This window comes from Seriola lalandi, unplaced genomic scaffold, assembly GCF_002814215.2.
Source record: "Seriola lalandi dorsalis isolate HSWRI2012SDOR001 ecotype SW California unplaced genomic scaffold, Sedor1 jcf7180002054875, whole genome shotgun sequence".
Taxonomy (NCBI): Eukaryota; Metazoa; Chordata; class Actinopteri; order Carangiformes; family Carangidae; genus Seriola; species Seriola lalandi.
In genome coordinates this window covers 1147320-1167392 of record NW_019525428.1, presented here as the reverse complement: position 1 = coordinate 1167392, position 20073 = coordinate 1147320, and the positions used below count along the sequence as shown (strand labels likewise).

The 20073-nt window shown below is 43.7% G+C and overlaps 1 protein-coding gene and 1 long non-coding RNA gene across 11 annotated transcripts in view; both read right to left on the bottom strand.

The window, feature by feature from the left end:
• The window catches only part of myo18ab (myosin XVIIIA b), a 107227-nt gene that overhangs the window by 62745 nt on the left and 24409 nt on the right, over nucleotides 1-20073 (bottom strand). For 5 of the 10 annotated variants that reach the window (XM_087179895.1, XM_087179896.1, XM_087179890.1 and 2 more), the window contains exons 1-14: nucleotides 13673-14825; nucleotides 12080-12142; nucleotides 10781-10858; nucleotides 9425-9490; nucleotides 8633-8720; nucleotides 7899-8005; nucleotides 7353-7529; nucleotides 6337-6547; nucleotides 5767-5909; nucleotides 5578-5678; nucleotides 5134-5197; nucleotides 4729-4873; nucleotides 593-763; nucleotides 89-179 (exon numbers count right to left, since the gene is read on the bottom strand). In XM_087179895.1, the coding sequence (XP_087036021.1) occupies nucleotides 89-179; nucleotides 593-763; nucleotides 4729-4873; nucleotides 5134-5197; nucleotides 5578-5678; nucleotides 5767-5909; nucleotides 6337-6547; nucleotides 7353-7529; nucleotides 7899-8005; nucleotides 8633-8720; nucleotides 9425-9490; nucleotides 10781-10858; nucleotides 12080-12142; nucleotides 13673-14734 (2567 nt within the window). In that variant the 5' untranslated portion in view covers nucleotides 14735-14825. Of the gene's footprint in view, nucleotides 1-88; nucleotides 180-592; nucleotides 764-4728; nucleotides 4874-5133; nucleotides 5198-5577; nucleotides 5679-5766; nucleotides 5910-6336; nucleotides 6548-7352; nucleotides 7530-7898; nucleotides 8006-8632; nucleotides 8721-9424; nucleotides 9491-10780; nucleotides 10859-12079; nucleotides 12143-13672; nucleotides 14826-20073 lie in introns of those variants that run through there. The other 5 variants (XM_023428436.2, XM_087179897.1, XM_087179894.1 and 2 more) reach the window with 3 other exon arrangements.
• The window catches only part of LOC147817862 (uncharacterized), a 3704-nt gene continuing 256 nt past the window's right edge, over nucleotides 16626-20073 (bottom strand). The window contains exon 2 of the long non-coding RNA XR_015438610.1: nucleotides 16626-17024. This is a non-coding gene — a long non-coding RNA (uncharacterized LOC147817862). The remainder of the gene's footprint in view (nucleotides 17025-20073) is intronic.

Genomic DNA, 20073 nt, shown 5'->3' with positions numbered 1-20073 from the left:
CAGACATATAATGCCCGTGAATAAAACTCCCAAAAGGATTAAAAGAACATAGTAAATATAAGAATAAATAAATATAATGAGCTCTAACCTGTTAATGAGGGAGATGACGAGAGTGAAGAGCTCCGAGTAGAGTCCTGATGCCATGGCCTCCAAACACTCCAGAGCTGTGACCTTAGAGCCTGAGAGACAGAGGGTCAAGGGTCAAGAGAGGGGGGGGGGGGTTTAATCAAGCTTTTACACACCTTCTGAGCTGCTTGGCAGATAGTCGGATAGTTTTGGAACAAACAGTGAGGACATGTGAAACCTGGGAAACAACCATCGGGGTTGGCAGGTAAACCTCGAGTCTTCTTGGGTACTGACCAAATGGACTACAGACGACTGTCAAGTACCAAGATTTGGCTTCAAACATTTGGCCACATTTTTAGTTTCACATTTATTTCATTTCATTTTATCAGGGCAGGGGCTTCCTGCTATAATTCAGTATCTATCCATCATATCAGGGGCGGGGCAACAGATTTTTAGTGAAAAGCCGACATCAGTGAGCACATGATCCAACAAGGGAGATTCAGGACTCTGCAGTCTGGGTTTTTACCTGAGCTGTCACCTTGGCCGGCCTCGTCCTGCGCCCCCCTGAACGAGGTGGAATGCTGCAGTCCTTTGGTCTGGTGCTTAAAGATGGAGGAGGACAGCTCCTCCAAGGTGCAGCCCAGCAGGTAGGCCGCTTTCTGGGCCCATTCGTGACGGGCAAACTGCCGACGTCCCGCTAATAAAAAATAAAAAAAAGACAGTGAAAAATGTGTTCAAAATACAAGACGAGGACCTGAAGGAGACGGGTTATGAAGATGGCGGGTACAGAGACGTGAGGAGGGTCGAGGATGAACGGGGGGAGAAGAAGATGCTTAAACAGAGACGTGTGCTGGAAGAAAACTTGTGTGTGTGTAGTCGCTGTCAAGCTGCATGATGCTTGTGCGTTTTCTGAGCTATAGCTAACATGAACAGAACTGAAAATGCACCGTAAGAGAACAAAAGGAGTATCAGCCTCAGTCTTAGCCTTTAATCCAGATAAGAATTTCTCATGGCAGGTCTGTGCAGTTTTTCCAAAAGAGATATTTTCTCTGCGTTGCTGAGGGGAGTGGAAGGCGTGGGACTGTGGGATTTGTGCAGAAACTGCCGGTTAAGGTGTTAAGATTCATACCTGAGGTTGAGTTCTGCTATCAGCAGAACATTTACTCACCGAGCACTTTATCAGGAACACCTGTACACCTGCCTGTCATGCAATTATCTAATTTTATGTTGCATTGAAGTGAATTAAAGAAAAACTCTAGAGTTTTTTTTTAATCACTGTTTTTACTCAATTCACATCTATGGACGTCACAGCAAAAGTAAAAAAGTGTTTCCTTAATTTCATATTTTAAAAGGCATTAAAGATTATACTTTATAAAAGAACAATAATCCATCAATACATACTTCAGATTTAAAAATGGATTTACAAAAGCAGCATAAAACACTTATCAAATAAACCATTCATAAATAGATTTATTAATTCAAAATGGGAATCACATGGATTCCATCTTTAATTTCCATTTTCTTTTTCCAGCTGCTTTTCTTTTTCCTGTTAGCTAATCGATTAGCTTAGTCATTTAGCTTCCCACTCGTTAGCTCTTCAACCAATCAGAGAGCTTGTTACATCCCATGGCTAATTGGGATTGTTTAACCTGGTTTTTACCAGCAGAAACATGAGCGTGGTGATTAAAACGCATCATATGTTCATCACTGAAGGCATTTCATACAGCTAAACTGATGAGGTGGAAAACACATTGAAAACAAGACTACCAAGGCTGATTCAGACTGCTAATCACTGTGGATCATTTCCTGACTCTCAGCTGCATGAATGTCGGTATGAGAAGTGCATCTCCATTTGGTCTGGAGGCAATTCAAAGCCCATGTGTTAGACCGAACCATGGCAACATGACAGCCTGCGCAGCCAGCAAATCAAAGAGCCGAGACACAGAGCCAGTGATTCAACAGGAGCCCCTGCCAAGCAGAAACTTTGTGGGGATACAAGGGGTAAGCTGGGAAATACAAGTTCTGTAGTAGAAAGTCCAAACACTAACTAGAGAAGTGAAAATGAACAAGCGTTACTTTGCTTTTGAGACTGTGTTGTAGTGTGGCGGCGGCTCGGGAGCTGAATGTGGGCGACATGCGGAGGCATCAGACAGAGAGGAGTTTAAAAGGGACAGCAAAGTTCTGATCCCCGTGATTTTTCATCTCACAAAAAAAAAAAACAAAGCAGAAAAGGGTGAGACAGGGAGAAACTGTCTGGAGGCAAACACGAAAACACAAGAGAGGAGGTGAGGAGAGGAAGGGGAGGAGAGGAGAGGAGGGGGAGGAGAAGCAGAAACAATAAAAACGCTAATGACTTAAGGCCTGGGAGGAATGATAAAGGCATTAAGACAGAAAACACAAACAAGGGAGGCTCTGAAAGAAAGTTTTTAAATGAAAAACAGTCAACAACTTGTGTGTTCTTTTTCCATTTACCTTCATCTCCGTCTGCGTTTGATAGGGCACGGCATGCAAACATGCAAGTAAAGAGAGGGGGTTAGAGATAACACAGTTCATGAATTCAGCAATTCACAGTGACAGGGAAAAAAAAACATAAACATTAGTATTAAACAACACTGATAATCCACCATCATGCTTTGAGAGAGAGAGCTGAGAAGTTAGACGTGAAACCACAAGCCCCTGGTTTGTATTAGTGGATGGTAAACAGCAGCTCTATAGAGTGGCAGATCTTCAGGGGGTTTTCACAGACATGACATTTAACTCATCTGAAAGAACGTCCTCTAAATGAGCCGATATTCAATAATATCGTATATAACAATATTCCCTGCACCTAGTTTTCATGCTGTGGTTTTGGCCACCTCGCCTTAAACCACCAGCTCAGATGAATACATGTTTATATAAATATAACATTAATTATGATAATAATTAAAAAATAATCATCTACAAACTGAAGTGACTGTGTGAAGAGACGCATCAGGATCTGGGCGGTTTACCGCCTCAGCCACGGTTTCCTGCAGCTCCGGAACAAACCATTATTTGGATGAGTCGACACTGATCCGTGCGATCGAGCTCAAAAATGAAACGTGTCTGAAAAAGCTGACGACATCCAGGTCGAGACACAGCTCTGAACTGTTTGAAACAACTGTGATTCTGTGCAGCCAGAAAACCCTGTCCACATACTTCTGTGTAATTTTGGTTCGGGTCTGTTTTACTTGAGTCCAACTTTGTGGCACTTTTAAAGCCTTTTCCCAGTTTGGTGTGGAAGAACTTGATCGGGTCCCGACCTCAACTCCATCCAACACCTCTGGGTTGAACTGGAAGGCTGACAGAAAGCCAGGCAGGAACATCACTGAAGCAGTGGAGCAAATCTCCTTGCAGCCAGGTTCCTGAATCCGGTGAAAACACTCTTGAAATCTCTGACAGATATCTCATAACCTGGACAAATAAAACCACAACTATCTGCATGGTTAGAGACCCCCAGAGCGAGGAAACACTTTTTGTAATCTGACCCTTTAAATTGGCGCAGCAGGAGCTGAAAAATCAGCCAGTTTAAACAGCCTCTAATGGTCTTGGTCCTGAGCTGATGCTACCGTCTTCATGCCGACTGGGAGTGTGTGCATTCAAATGTCAAGTCTGACACCTAGTGGCAGTTTGTAGATTGGTTTTTTTTTTTTTTACCTGTGTGAAATGGATTTGCATTCAATTCTGCAGTTTCTGGTGAACTGAGCTGGGTCATGTTGTCATTAATGTTGAGGTAATGAGGTGAGGGGCATGAATACACGGCTGGCAGGACCAAGTAATTTGCTGAGTATAAATGGATAAACTGAGTGTTCAGAGACGGTGATATGAAAATAAAAAAATAAAAGAACTCAATTTTTCCCTCAAAATATAACTGACTTGAAAATGTGAATAGGTTTTATTTACAGCGTAAAAAAAAACAAACTGAAATTACAATCAAGAAGAAGCACATTAAGGCAACAAGTCAACATCAACCAGTTTCAGAATAAGAGGTCCCACACAGGAAAAACATCCTCTGGTAAGAACGGCTTCACAATAAGAGCTTCCCAGTTCTGCTATTATTGTTATAATATATATATATATATATATCTGTTATAATTTTTACATGTTGTGAATTTTACTTTTGTTTTAATAGTTAATTTAACATCTGTACGGGGGACGACAGGAAATGAGCATTTTGGCTAAAACTGGCACATTTACAGGGATGTTTATTAATGTGTTGTACAATAAATTAAATATATAAATAAATATTAAAAGGATTCTTTGAAAAGTCTGAACACCCAGCGATTCCCAATTCAAACTTCTTCTCCTCTGCAGAAACCAGAGACCAACATTTCTCTTGATGTGCCTAATGAGTGGTGAAGTGAGCTTTAATGTCCGGTATCTTTCAACTGTTCATTTCATTTAAAAGCCTTGCAGGACGAGAGTAAATGGACTTCACAGTGCTTTAGCGCTTTAGTTAATCTTTCAGTATTTTAGTATAAGAAAATGTATGTTCCTTTGGGCCCTTGTGCCTTTTCTGCTTTACCTGTCACACAGTGAAGTACCACGCACAAGTTCGGTGTCTGTGTTCTCATCATGTAACGACCTGTCAGGTAATGAGACGTCACGAGCTCTCGATGTGTCGGTCAGTTGGGAGTTTCCTACCTTTAGTGGCTCCTGCGGCCCCCAGGTGGTAAATGGACCCCAGGATGAGCCAAAGGGCCTTCTGCTCTTCGCTGGAGATGCCCAGCACCTTCATGGCTGCCTGCAGCTTGGTGAACTGCTGCGCGGCTCGCTGCTTGTCCTCAGGCTGGAGGAGATCAGACCAAAAACGTTACTGATACCTCAGGGGAAGGCGAAACTTCTATTCAATTGAACCTCATCTGAAATGTTTATTTCTGTTATGGGTCATCGGGAGCAAAATGAATATCAGCTGATACGTCTCTGGGTTTTTTAAACTCTCAAATATCAGTATCAGTGTCGGTCGGGCTGTAATACAGGACGCAGGAAAAAGACATTAAGGAAATAAGAAACGAAACCATGACAACAGGCTCCCTTCAGTGCGATTACCTTCGACTGTGGAACGATCCCAAAAGCGCTGTTCTCGGCCAGGTGGTTAAAGTGCAGCTCGGTTCTGGAAGAGAGGGTAGAGGTGTTAAAGGTCAGAAAGCTCCTCTGTGCCTGTGAAATGACGGCGCCCGTGGCTGTTTGAATTGAACCCTTATAAGGAAGGAGCACTAGTTCCACATCAGCTGTTTCCATCGACATAAACTGATGTTTTTAAGACCTGATAGTCAGAAGGTGGTTTTATTGACCAGCTGATTACAGGTACACCACCGCTCTGTCCCCACCTGCTGCACTGCGTTTACCCTCTGCCATTTTATTTGAGTGCGAAGTGTGACATGTTTTGCACTAGACCTTTAAACATTCTTACAAAGAAGGTCAAACCTGATTCGTGAAATCATCTCCACAAATTTTACTGGAAGTTGAAAAAGAAGAGCTAGAGAGAGTCACCTCAGGGTGCTGTCAGCTCCGGCCATCATGTAGTAGAAGATGTTGAAGGTGGACTCTCCCTCGGGTCGCCTGCTCACCCTCAGTTTCTCCAGCAGCATCGTCTGAGCAGGAGGAGACAACAAGAGTCAGTGTGTGTGTGTGTGTGTGTGTGTGTGTGTGTGTGTGTGTGTGTGTGTGTGTGTGTGTCACCTGGATGGAGGCGGAGGCCACCTGCCCGGCCTGGTCAAAGTCGAGGGACACTACGTGGGAGAAGTGGCTGGCGTTAGTGTTCATGGAGGTGGAGCTGTTGCCAAAAGCTTCCAGGATGGTGTAGACGGCCTGCCACTTCTCAGCTGTGTCACACACACACACACACACACACACACACACACACACACACACACACACACACACACACACACAAAAAACAAAACACAAAAACACACATTTCAGGACAGAGTCATGACGGTAGTAAGTCTGGAGCAGCTAATCATACACTGCTCTGTAACCTCGACCGCTTGTGATCAGCATGGAGAATAAAACACTAAATCATTTCTGTTTATTGCAACATGGGAAATATTTTAATAGTTCAGGAAAAGAAAACACAGGTAACTGTCTGCTGTAAAAATCCCTCACAGTTTCAACTTTGACCTCATGTACCTGCCACAGTTGTGCACACACAGTTTTCCCTCCAAATAAAGTGGTTTAAAAAAATCTACAACTACACTTCAGAGTCCGTCAGACTCCCCCCCACCCCCCCTTTCCTGTCTGCAGGCTCACCAGAGAAGATTTTGCCCGTGCTGCCGGCGATGGAGACCAGATACTGGAGCAGGTGCTGGCAGTTGGTGGTCTTGCCGCTGCCAGACTTTCCCAGCAGCACGATGGACTGATCCTGCCGGGTGGTGAGCAGGTTGCGGTACGCCGACTGAGCCACGGAGTAGATATGAGGAGCCGAGTCCTCGCGCCGGCAGCCTTTGAACATGTGCATCACCTGATGGGGGAGGAAGAGAGGCGGCGGAGGGAGATACGCACAGCGGGGGAAGGAGAAGAAGGACAGTGACAAAAACAGAGAGGAAATAAATCAAAAGTTAGATGTATGAGACACCGCTGAAAGAAGACACCGTCCAACACACAGTCGCCGTAGTTACGATAAAAATATATTTAGAAATAGATAATGTTTCTACGGAAGCCCAGGGCGCCAAGTGTTTTTTTTTGGGTTCGTTTTTGTAAAGCTCCTTCCAGCATTACGTCCTATGTCTCCTTCATGTCACACCTGTTTTTTGTTACGTAATGTCACCAAAAAAGGAATGAAATTTTTGAAATAAATTATTAAATAAATAAATAAACTATACTATAAAAATACTCATTTTGGCCAAAGGAGGCTGTAAAAAAAACGTTTGTTTTTGTAATACTCGTTTCGGCCACAAGAGGCTGAAGTGCGCCCAAGTCTAAACAGGACTGAAAGTACATTCATGTTTTTTTTCTGGGTGATTTTTAATGTCTCCATGTTCTCTAAACACAAGGTTCATATATTGAGTGTTAGCGAGTTATGTAAAATTACTGCCATGTCTTTCTTTTGAGTCTTTCAGCCAGAAACGCTTGAGGAAGTCAGGAGAGATCGTATAAAGAGCTGCAAAGCCCGTGTAATCTGCAGGTCACAGTTTAACACGGGACTTTCACTGGAGTTTGAATCTTGAATATTTATTGACAATTTAAATGAACCTGTCGCTCTAAAAGCCAGTGGTATAAACACAGTACGCTGCCGTTGTGGCCCCAGTCATCGGCCCTCAGCTTACCTTCTCAGAGTACATGGAGGGGGTGCTGAGGGGGTTGATGACCACCATGTTGGGTCCGGCGTAGGTGTGAATGAGGTTGCCTCCGTAGCGCTGCCTCAGACAGTTCATCACGCTGGATTCATTCAGATAGAGCAGCGAGGCCAGGTCCTCGGATCGGTCGTACGATGGAGGGTTGGCCTGCGCACGGAGAGAGAGAGAGAGAGAGAGAGATAATGACGGGATTCAGCTACCAACGGATAGATGAGTGACCTTTAACCTTGTCACGGGGGAAAACCCTGGACTATTAGTGTGAGGTGAAGTTAGCCTGAGGTCTGGTGGTGCTGTAAAATGATCCAGGGACAAAACTGCGTCTGGTTTCAAGCGGTTAAGGGTCAAGCAGGTGGCTTCAGCACGGAGAGGCACTGTCTGGGGAAACACCAGAGGAAACTAGCAGATGCCTGTCGTGCTGAACTTCCTCTTAAATCTTAAACCTAAAGTCTTAAATCAAACTGAGCTTCTCAATGGGAATCGACTCACACTGGTTCGCTACCGTTATCTCCCACTCACCTTTTCTATGTCGTCTTCATCCACATCCAGTACTGTCCCATCATGCTCCAGTTTGATTTTGACCTTGCCCTCTGGCAGGGCGCCGGCCTCCGTCTTCACCACGGTGGCTGAGCAGAGAGGAGACAGGAAACACAGACAGCTGTCAGCATCTGTTTATCTTAAACGGGCTAATCAAAGTCAAAACCAAAGCAGGACTAGTTTATGATTTTCTTTCAAATAAAACTTTGAACTCCTATTTAACACTTTAAACATATAATTATTAATTATTAAAAAAAAACAATGGCAACATAAACAGGTGAATATCTAGTTTCAGACAGTAATAAATAAACAGTAAAGCTAGTGTATCTTCAAAGCTTTCTCCATGAAAGTGATAAAAGAATTTGGATCTTTTTATTTCTTTTGTTATTTGTTCTCTCTTTTATTTCGTTCATCTGCGACTCCTCCACAGTTCATATAATACATAACGATACCAGTGAATATATCTGGTTATTATCCCTCATACAATTCAGATAAGTTACAAATTACTACAAAATATAAACACATTTATAAATTAATTTAAATCCTATTACTTATGACACAGATTTGCAGTAACAAGATTATATTTAAGTATTTCAAATGGGATTTGTTTTTAAAACCTCAAATTTATTCACTTGTTATTGTTTCGCAGCTGAATGATGATGATGATGACGAAGATGGCGCTACATATACATAAAAGTCAAGTAATCAGGTCTCACCCAGGGAGAAGCCATCTTTGTGGACGAGCCAGACTTTCTCTGATCCATACCAGGCTTGTTCAGCTGCGATCTGCTCCTCTGTCTTCACCTGGCGGACAGAGAGGATGAGGAAGAACAATGACTGGGCGGCAGGTGAGGAGGAAGATGATCACTGTCAAGTCACATCACTGGACCACTCAAGAGTCACACTCGGTCTCTGTGGAACCGCCAGCGTTTCCACTTTGATACCAGCACATGCTGAAAGGTTATGGAGGCAAAGGCCTTGTCAAGATGAAGACCATGCAGTGGATGACAGCGGACTCAAAAGGTCTCACAGTCCTCTGAGCTCCGCATGCTCCTTCAGGGTGGTGTGTGAGTGTGTGTGTGACTGTGTGTGTGTGTGTGTGTGAGGAACTTCAAACCAGAAACACTCAATATAACAAGTGTCAGGGGTGTGTGAGAGAGAGAGAGAGAGAGAGAGAGAGAGAGAGAGAGAGAGAGAGAGAGAGAGGGGTTCAACAGGAACCTGGTGACCACAATAAAACTGGAATAAACAATCAAACTCAAATAACAAAAACAAGCAAATAAACAAGAGAAATGAAGATATTTTTTGGATGCAAACCCAAAGAACAAATCAAGTCATAACTATTTATGACTACTTTAAATGGGAAAAGTAAAGAACTTCACAAGCAAAAGGAAAAAGGGGGGGGGGGGGGGGGGGGGGGGGCACAGCACAGCACAACACTCCACAGTGCAGGTGAACACGGGACGAGCTGGTGGTGAGTTACACTCGGGGCACAGTGCAGGCCAGACCTGAGACTGCTTAGCTGCAGCATGAGACGCCTGAAGGAGGGCCACAGGATCCTCTTCCACTGATCCCTGGTGATTTGTCCAGCATGAGGAGGTCAAAGGTCACAGTTATATATGAGCAAGACACGCATGCAGATACATGTAATCTGTCATTTTTATCCAGCACATGTGAGAAGAGAAATCCGGTTTACTCTGTGAGGACCTGTTATCATCCACTGATTCAAAAGATTTACATTTCCCATCACAGACCAATGGATGCACCTGAACGCCACACAGCACTCACACAGATACCGCTTCACATGCATGACCACACACACATATATATATATAAACCACTGCCTCACTATGACCAATCTTCAATTCTTCAGATACAAATCCCATGCAGGTTACGTCTATCTTTCAGCCCGATGTGTTGTGAAAAGAAGCATCGACGTCACGCCAAATTGTAGCTCATGTTGATGACGATCAAATGACCTCAACAGTGTGAATTACTCAGCTTTTGAATAATTCACACTGTTGTTGACTTCAGCGGTCGACGATGGGTTTGGGTTTTCTGTAAAAAGAGAACTGTCAATGTCACCCTCTGTGTTTCCAGTACAAACAGAAGTTCAGGACATGTTTCGCCTCGTTCAGCACAAAGACTTAAAGGTCCCATATTTTACACATCTCCTGTGTTTTATTTTGAAGTGTTGATCAATAAGAAGATATATTTGTGGTTTTAAGTTTTACATCTCCTCTCTCAGGCTTCTCTCTGGAGCTCTAGTAACAACAGGTCGGTGAGCCAATCAGAAGAGAGGAGACTCTGAGCCTCTAAATCCTGCAAGTGTTGGATGGTGGGTCCAGGTGGGCGGGGCTTGGTGACTGCTTCGTTGTGACATCACAAAGTTCCAGAAGTCCTGACGGCTGGTTTTAAGGCTCAGTTTCTGAATACAGGCCCCCCCACACAAGGCTAATCATGTCCGACTCTTATCTCTGTACTGGAATTAAATTAGTATCAACATCCCAAGACCATTGCCTGAAGTTACTGTCACACACAATTCTTTAACGTGTCTTTTCAAATACTGAAATGTTTAAAATGAAAAGAAAATGTTTCCCCCTCAATTTCATCCATTGCAACACATGACAAAAATCTCAAGTGGAATCTGATCAGTTAAATCGTGGTGAATCATGTTACGGGTTTGATTAACGCTGATCAGATGTGTGTTTTTTGTATTGGTCACAGTCTAATGCAGATGTTGGAAACACTGCAGACAGGGGAATTTGGGTAAAAAGGGAGGGAAAGGAAAAAGCATTGCAGGTGTTATACTCCACACAAGTACAAATTCCAGCCAGGGGGCCCCAGAGGAAGGACTGCTGTACCTGGAGGGAGCCCTGGGGCTGCGGGGCCGCAGGGGCGGGGGCTTGGACAGAGGACGAAACACTGACTGCCGGCTCCAGCTTAGCCACAAAGCAACCACAGAGAGACAGCGACAGCCAGCGAGTGCAGTGTGAGTAAAGCATGGAGAGAAGGAGAGAGAGTGAAGGAGAAGGGGAGAGGGGAGAAGAAGACAAGGTCAACGTGGAAATATGAGCATGAAAACAAAAAACTGGAGCATAATGGAAAAGTGAAAGTGGCTTTGAAATAAGTAACCATGGGGTGGAAGGACGAAGGGATTAGTGAAACGTTACTTGAGAGAGAACGACATGCTTTCAAGCTGGAGAACAGAGTCAGAATGGAGAAAGTAAATCATCACTAAATGGTTAAGTACCGAGCTCTCAACCACAGCACTGTGGAAATCAATCTAGAGGCGGGTTATGGTTGTGACAATAAGTGCTGTTACATAAGGGGCTTGTACACCCAGTTCGAAGTTTACAAGCCTATTGAACCTATTCTGACAGCTGAGGCCAGCCAATAGACTACAGACTTTCAGAGTAAAAGTCATGTTTGTATTTCTACTATTTTGTTGAAAAAGAAACATTCAATTACAGAGATTAAAATTCTGTGACGTGTAAATACATTCACACTGTCAGACGCCGTCAGCTTTCTGCAACAGTGTTCTGGTTTCCTTCCCTCCTCCTTGTTCTGCTCGGTGTTTAAAACATTCAGGCAGCAGCTTGTCGTTTTTCAGCCTTTCGGCATGTGGATCAAGTAGCTTGTAGAAGCAGGGGTGTGTCAGATTTAGCAGCCTACAGCTGTTACTTCAATGTGTCAGATAAAGAGTGTATTCACTCAACATTTTTAGGTAAGTAAACCATCAAAATGTCAAACTCAGTATCGAAAGATTCTTGGATGGGATCAAAGGGAAACAAATTTTCCAATAAGTCTACCAAAGCAAGCCAAGGGAAGGAGTCCAAATCTTCAACTGGGAAACTGAGATCAGCCATAGTTGACAGATAAGTAAAATGGTAACGGGTAAGTAAGTAAGATAAGTGTGGGATGAAACCCAGAGAATCAGAATTAGAGAAATAAAGGTTAGAGGAAACCAAGCCAGGAACCAGCAGAGGGCAGAACATGCAGACACCATGGTAACACCTTCCTCTGCTGTATGTCTCTGTGAGTAAACACCAGTAACCAATGAGCATGGTAGGCATGGTGATTAATTGGTGTAACATCGACAGACAAACATAAAACCCAGAGAAGACATCAACAATATACAGATGGACAGCCGGGCGATTTACAGGGGCACCGAAGATCCTCATCAGCCGTCTCTGAGCCTCCTCGGTGGGACTGAGCGGTGCCTCCTACAGGTCAAAGCAGCAAGCAACACATTGACACTGAAGCCCACTGATACAGATGAAGCAAAGCCTGTGACTACACACAAACTAAAAGTTTTAAAAACACATAGATATGCGATTTACTCCTCTTACAAATCAAAGACCCTGTCAGCCACAGCGGTCTGAAATCGTGCTTCTTACAGGAAACTCAGTCTGCACACACACACACACACACTTCCTGTCGTCAACATGACCAGTGGCAGTTTGGATTACTGTGCAATCTGATTTTTAAAAAGCCAATGTTAAGGAGAAAATGCAGGAAGGTGCTTCAAACAGCATGCACACAAGAAAATCAATGGATTCCACACACGACATAATACAATTTTCTGGTTAAGCGAAAAATATTTGTTAGATTTGCATCAAATCAAGCCAAGCAAGTGACAAAATACCCCTTCAACCAGAGGGCAAACACCCAACCCTAATCCAACACACATATTTATCCTGCACCGAGGTGAAACAAGATTTGTCTGTACGATCTACTACAGCCCTCCTCCAAAATACCACACAGTAAACGGTAAGCTTTGGGAATGTAGCAGTGGATTCTCTGTCCTGAGGTAAACTAATACCCAGTCTTGGTCTTGACCGCACAGCTCTACTGAAACCGTGTCGGCCATCTGTGAACTTCCTGGAGAGTAGTGCTGCATGGCTTACCGCAAACACCTCTGTAGTCTCTAACAAATAAACAATGACCTCGTTCTTGAAGCCACACTGACAGACATATTGCATACAGTTTTTGTCTGAAGGTTCTTTGATAATAGTTATTATAGGAAAAGACGTGGAGTCATTAAAATAAAGTTTATCCCCCTTTGGGAGCAAAATGTTATCAGCAAAAGTTTGTGGGATTCCAGCCATTATTTTACAAGACTCACAACCAGGTGGGAAGCACCAATGTTTATACCGTATTCCACGGTAGTCTGCTAGTCTTATCTTACTCTAGTTTAGTTTAGCAGCTGCCCAAACCAACATCTTTATGACTCTGGGACCTTAATCTGACCCAAGCTTATTTCTTTGCTTTATTTGATTGATTACTGACCTTTAATTCTAATGCAAAGCCTCGGCTTCACTCTTTTCCTTTAACCACTGTGCATGGGGAATCAACTTTCAACACATCGCTCACGGATGCCGAAACCCTTTCTTGTTCTGTACGGAAGTTTCGGACAGGTGAACAGGTGGACAGCAAATGAACCAAGTGGCATCACCAACCTTTGGATCTGCCACCATTGGCTCAAAAGAAAAACATTTCCCCAGTGAACTCTTCCCTCGTTAGCATGAAGAAAGGTCATTAATATTTCACATTAGTTCCACAGTTTGTGCTTTCAGTGGCTATCAAGTGACTGTAGAGCCGTGCCACACCGAGGTTACACACTTGCGTGGAGTCTGCAAATAAACACCTCGGTGCTCTTTTATTTCAAACATGCATTTCAAACGGCCATGCATTTTCCACACCAATGTCTCAAATGTTGACCAGACATGCGAAGTGTGGACGCTGTACTGTACCTCTTGTTGACTGACAGTAGGCTGTTGAATGCGAGTGACTCCCGGAGGGGGAGACAGTGGACCAGGAGTGGGACGGGGAGGACTCACGGGAGTTGCGAGTTGAGGAGTTTTAAGGGCTGGGATGAAACGTGGTGTCGGAGAGAGGGGGGAAGATTTTGGGGCAGCTGAGGTGGTAGAAGGTGGATTTGCTGGGGCGGGTTTTGTGTCAGCAGCTGGTTTAGGTTTAGGTATGAAACCAGGAGGTGGAGACATGGGTAAGGGCTTGGAGGCAGGGATAAAGCCAACAACCGGAGGGAGAGATGAAGGTCTGGAATGAGTGGATTTGGAAGAAGCCGGAGCTGTTGGTTGGGGCGAAGCCTTATTGGTTGGGATTTCAGGAGCCATGGGAGATTTGACCCTCTGTAAAACTGGAGCAGAACTTGTGAGTTTCTGATTGACTTCCTGTGGTTTTGTGGTAGGCTTCTCCTCTTTGTGCTCCTCCTTTGTTTCTTCCTGCTCAACCTTTTCTACCATCTTCTCATTTTTCTTCTCCAACTCTATTCTTTCAGGTCGTTCCTCCTTCTGTACTCGCGGGCGGGGCTCCCGTGTTCTGCCTCGGATCATGAGGTTCTTCAATCCTCGTGAAATGTCGTCTTTTTCTTCTGTTTTGATGACGTCGTGTTTGAACAAGAACCCTGACATCATGGGGGCTTTAGACTTGGACACTGGAGCTGGTGCAGGCGCTGCTTTAACTGGTTCAGCTGCAGGCTTGGCTGCTTCTGGAGATTTGTCCGCTGGTTGTGTTCGCCCAGTCGTCTCGGCCTCTTCTGTGGGCAGCACCTTCCGGACAACGCTACGAACCACTTTTACTACTTTCCTACGAGTCAGACCCTGGTCATCTGTAGCATCCATCTGGTTGGTGCTGGTTGGTGCTGGAAGTCTGGCGTTACTGTTGGCGGTACCATTGACCACGCTTTTACCCATTATGCCATTTTGCTTTCGCTCACTGTTCGTATCTGGCTCTGGGCTTAGAGAAGCTTGTGGTGTTTCAGGGCTCTTAGATTGCTCTCCCGTCTTTGACATTGGCTCCGGCACTTTAACAGGACTCCTGAATTTAGGTGGGGAGGGACTCCTGACCCGGGTTAATGACTCCGTAGGGGAAACAGGTGAGGGACTTTTTGCCCGGAATAACCCCCTGCCAGGGTCTAGAGCTGGCACTGACTTGGCTCGGTTGGGCACCCCATCACTGTCTGACTACTCATAGAGAGGAAAGAGGGGAAATATAAGGATGAGAATAAAGTATGAAAATCCAAGCAGCAAAAATAAAAAATGATCCATTTGATATAGTACATTTAAAGACATGCTGATCAAGGAACATCAAGCACACAACTCCACATGTCACAAACAACTCTTAATATCCAGGTCTACAAAAACTGCCACAAACTGCAGATATATTCTTTCAAGCACAAGCAACATATTTCTACAGACACAGTACACCTCCATGACTCCAGAGTCTGGAAGGCCTGGTTCCCTGGATGATTTTAACTGTTCAAAAATCCTTTCAACGAAGTGATTTACTATTCTCAGTCTCAAGTCAGTCAGTGAGCCTCATGGAGGAACCACTTGTACAAACATACTTTCTCTTAAGTGACATGTACAAGAGCTGGATTGATCCCTGGCTCTAAACACGACTCTGATGACCAGAGATATACATGTATGTATGTTCCCATGTGAAGCCTGAAAGGATAATATTTACTTACACTTGGGCTGCCTGGCTTGTTCTCGTCTTTGATCTAAATATATCGATATGAAGAAGGAAACCAGATCAAAACCTTGATACGATGTAGAGTTGTTTTCCATTACACAACCATGCAAGCCTCAAACATGCAAAGTTTCTGTGAGCCATGATTTGCATAAAAATAAGTTTTGCACTGAACATTTGTTTCTTCAGATAAAAACACGCTTTTCAAGAACTAAAAACTGGAAATACACTGCTTAAGCTCAGGTGGTAAAAAGTCACAGCAAATTGGTAACTACCAGGGGTGGAAGGAACATCGAGTCTCATTAGTTGTTTTTTGAATATGTTTAAGAATCATTTTACTTTTAAGTATTTCTTATCTCAGGTATTGCACGATGAACCAGGCGAGCATGGAACAAAATCTGGAGAGGAGAAACACTCAGCTCTCAGCTCTCAGCTCCCAGCGTAGACACATGTTCTAGATGTGTACATTGACTGAGTGTCAGGGGATTGAGAGGCGCATTCACACCTGGGGCCAGTAGTAACAGTTTGTGAACAGTATGAAAACTGCAATAAACAATGCAATAAAAAGCGTGGAGTCACTATGGGGCAGTGGTTAAGATTAGCATGACCTCAGCAACAGGTGCATGCCGAGTCTGGCTAAAAGCTAAATGCTAAAAATGCTCATGGTGGATCGCAGAGCCGTCAATTCTACGTTACTGTACAACGGATGAGTACGACAACAAATCACTGATTGTTGGAACTCACTGTCCAGAGGGAGACGTCAACAACCACTGCGTTACCTAGCAACGTGGCATTTTGTGTGCACGACATGACATAAGTCCTCCAACCTGAATACAGGTCGTTTGTCCCTTCCCCCGGATATGACCCGTAAGAGCGTATCAGCTGCAGGAGTACTGGACCTTCGTTGGGGAACACGCTCACTGTTTTGTTAGGTTTACAACAATTAATCCAAATCACAGTATATTTGATCTTTTTTTTCAGCAAAAATTACATGTAAAAAATTACCATTCCCACTAAAAACATGTCTCATTTCGCAATATCAGATTTTTTTGCATCGTTCAGCCCCATGTTTAGGCACAAAAACTACTGAGGATTAGGAAGAGGTCACAGTTCCAGTTACAATAACTACTTCCTCAAGTTTAGAGGACCTCTGTCGTCATGGTAACAATAATCTACCTTTTTTTTTTTACCTTCTTTCCCCCCTTTTAAAAATGCACATTTCAACTGACTGACTTTTTACTTTTATCTGAGAAAGGTTTTTACACAGGTGATTTTACTTCCTATTAACAGCACTTCTTTTTTACCTGAGTCTAATTTTCCAGTACTCTTTCCACCTCTGGTAATTATTGTAACACCTATACATGAGAGTGAAAGGCATCGAATTCTTAGTGTGACACACACAAAAGGCCACACGTGTTAAGACCCAGTGTAAAAGGCTGTAACACCATGCAGAGTGTTGTATGAAATGTCCAAATGAGACTTCCCTTTTGCTCCCAGAAGGAAAAGCGAGATGAGAATGCCATGTTTGCTGATCTGCTCTCATGGGCTGTGATTGATGAGATGAGAGCAGCGGCGGCAGCAGGAGGAAGAGGAGGAGGATGTGGAGGGAAGCTAGGAGAGGAAGAATGGTGAGAATACACAGGGACAGACGAACAGACATTAGGACCTTCAGGTGAGCAGAAAACGTTTCTATCTAGGCAAAGCAATGAAGAGGAGATTAGAACAGGAGACGGTTTAGAGAAATGACAACACGTCCCACAGGAATCCAAGATTTTACTCGAACAACACCTCTGGAAACCTCTTTTTAAATGGTAAACAGAAATACAATCACACTAGTGAGCTGATCTCAACCCTGGAGCACGAACACAATGTCAAACGTCCTCAGAGGATGACGCACCAGAGACCAGACCAACACCATCCCCCCAAATTACTGCAGAGGATTATTTTAAAACTGTGTGGAGACAATTTTAATGTTTAATCCGTTTCTCTACATGGTGGTAAACTGATCGACCTACTACAAACTTAAACCCACCTCTGAACTCCGAGTGTTTCATGTTCAATGGATGTTACGTTGTGCAAACTGTCACTGTCAACTGCTTTCACCTGAATAACTTCTGTATAGATCTGATTTAAAGTGACTTTGATGTGATCGATCCTTTCCGCACCATCAACAGACACACACCTTGGTACTACTTGCTCAGGGAGTTGCTTCGCTGTCTTCTTGTTTTTTAAAATTGACAATAAAGATATAAAATGATTTATAAAACTGTGGACACACACGCCTCCACACAATCAGCTTGAATAGGTGTGTGTGTGTGTGTGTGTGTGTGTTTGTGTGTGTGTGTGTGTGTGTGTGCACACTTTGCCAAGCCTCATATCACAGTTACAGGGTCAATGCAGATCCCTCATGAATATTGATCTGGTTCCTGCGGAGAACATTATGTGTCGGCGGCGTAACAAACAAAACAAAGCTGTCGAGGCTGCAGCAGCTGTTAATGCAACAAACGGGACGATTCCATGAATTTAAACGAAGCTGTCAGACACGGAGGAGGACGCCTTAAACACTTGGATACTGGACGACGGAGGGACAGCGGCGCGGCTGTCGGTGTTTGTTAAGCTTTTATAGGTTATAGACACGTACACAGCTGATGAAATCACACACTCCATATCTGAAACCAAGCAGTGCAGAGGTGGTGGCCAAGGTTGCAGGTGGAGAAGGCCGAGAGTTCCCTGAAGCTACTTTGTATAAAAACAAAAAATTATCTGAATATGAATTAAAAGTGTAGCAGGTGAAATAATTCATCGGTGAATGTGGTTGATATGAAAACACATCAGGACACTCGGGGTAAATATAAGTGACCCAGACTTTCCAGAATCTGCCACCTGACGCATCCTGGTTCGTATACAATGGCTATAAACGAGGCCCCCGGTCTGGGGTCTGGCCCTGAGTGAGTTGGTTTTATCAGTGGTCACTGAATTAGCACACTGACTAACAGGATTATTTTTGGATTAGATAGCGGTGCAGTGGGGCTGTGGGCCAGTTTACTCCCACAGCCCCACTGAAAGGCCAACGAGGGAAATAAAACTCGACACAGACACCGGCTAAAGTCACACAGCACAAAGACTTGAATAAGTCACAATCTGAAAACACCGTATAAAGACTACTGATACGTTCCTTGCAGAAAAATCTATATTCAAGCAGAAAAGACAAACTATGCACGGACGTCCAACAGCGACACTTTAACACATTCACTCCTCAGCCTCAGAAACAGGGACATGACCTCAGAAAAGACAGCAGCAGTGCAACAGCGTGTGTTACAGTCACTCATTTGAGGAGTTGTTGTGTGACGTGAAACCAAACTTCCCGACTCGTGAATCACGTCGTCTCACAAGAAACGACAAGACAAACAACCAACGGTTTAAATCAGAGCTGAAGACTGAAGGAACGTCTGAAGTATCTCTATAAACAACAGATGACGAGCTCCTTCGTTTGAGCTTAGCAGAATCTAGAACATCTCTAACAGCCTTACTTTTATTATCTGAATAATATCCTCTGTTTTCAACACTTATACAGCAGCCAGGGAAACATTTTGTTCCCGGTTTTGAGTGGATTTTTGTACGACTTGGACTTCATGTGCAATTAAAGCCTTTTCCGCTCGAGACTGTAACGACCTGTGGACAGACCCAGAGATTTTCCAGGAAGACTCGTGTGTCCAAAGTCTGTAGATTGTAGGACGAGACAGAATTTAATTCTAATATCCTGAACAAATCCTGACATACACATGCCTAAATGAGTCTCCTATTGACACACTGAAAAGGTGGAAGAAGAGAACAAAACAAGAGATGAACTGAATTTTACTTCAAGACTTAAAAACTGTGTCTGAAGACCCAGTTCAAATTCACCCTGAGATAATTACACTTGTTAACCTGAACAAATAAAAATCAACAACTCCAAGAAAAACGATCTGCCGCATTTCACCAACACAGAGATCATCTGATAACAACATGTTTACATTAACATGTTAGAAATCTGAATGTATGAAACATTTATTACAAAGATTTCTTGCTTCCTTGTTGAGGAGGATCTCAGACTGAAGAATTATGCTTGAATACTATATAAACATTTGAGATGTAATGAACTCTTGCATCTCTTGAGAAAACAATTACACTTAAAGAATCCAGTGAATTTAAAGTGTGTGGATAGTGATAGAAAACAAGGCAACACACAGCAGATGAATGTGAAATAACATGGAATAATTAAACTCATGGAATAACAAATTTCAACAGCAGAAATCTGTAGAATGACCAAGATTCCTGATGATAGGATTGTGGCTAAGAGTCCATAAACAATAGTTCAAATTCAGAGAAACGCAACTACAGACACAACATGTTAAAGTTAAACTGAAACCCAGAGGAACAACATGAACGTGTGCTGAGGTCCCACCAGTTCACAGACCAGCAGCTGAGCCGCCACAGCAGAGATGACCAGACCCACCGCATCAACCCGACCACGTTCACATGCAACTCACTTCTACTTTTTAACAGAAGGAAACGTGTTATTGTCATAAAAAGGCACAAAAGCTTCTATGTTACTGTCAGTTAGAAAACCATTGAAGCTGCCCCCCAAAGCGACCAAGCGACCCCCCCCCCCCCCGCCGCA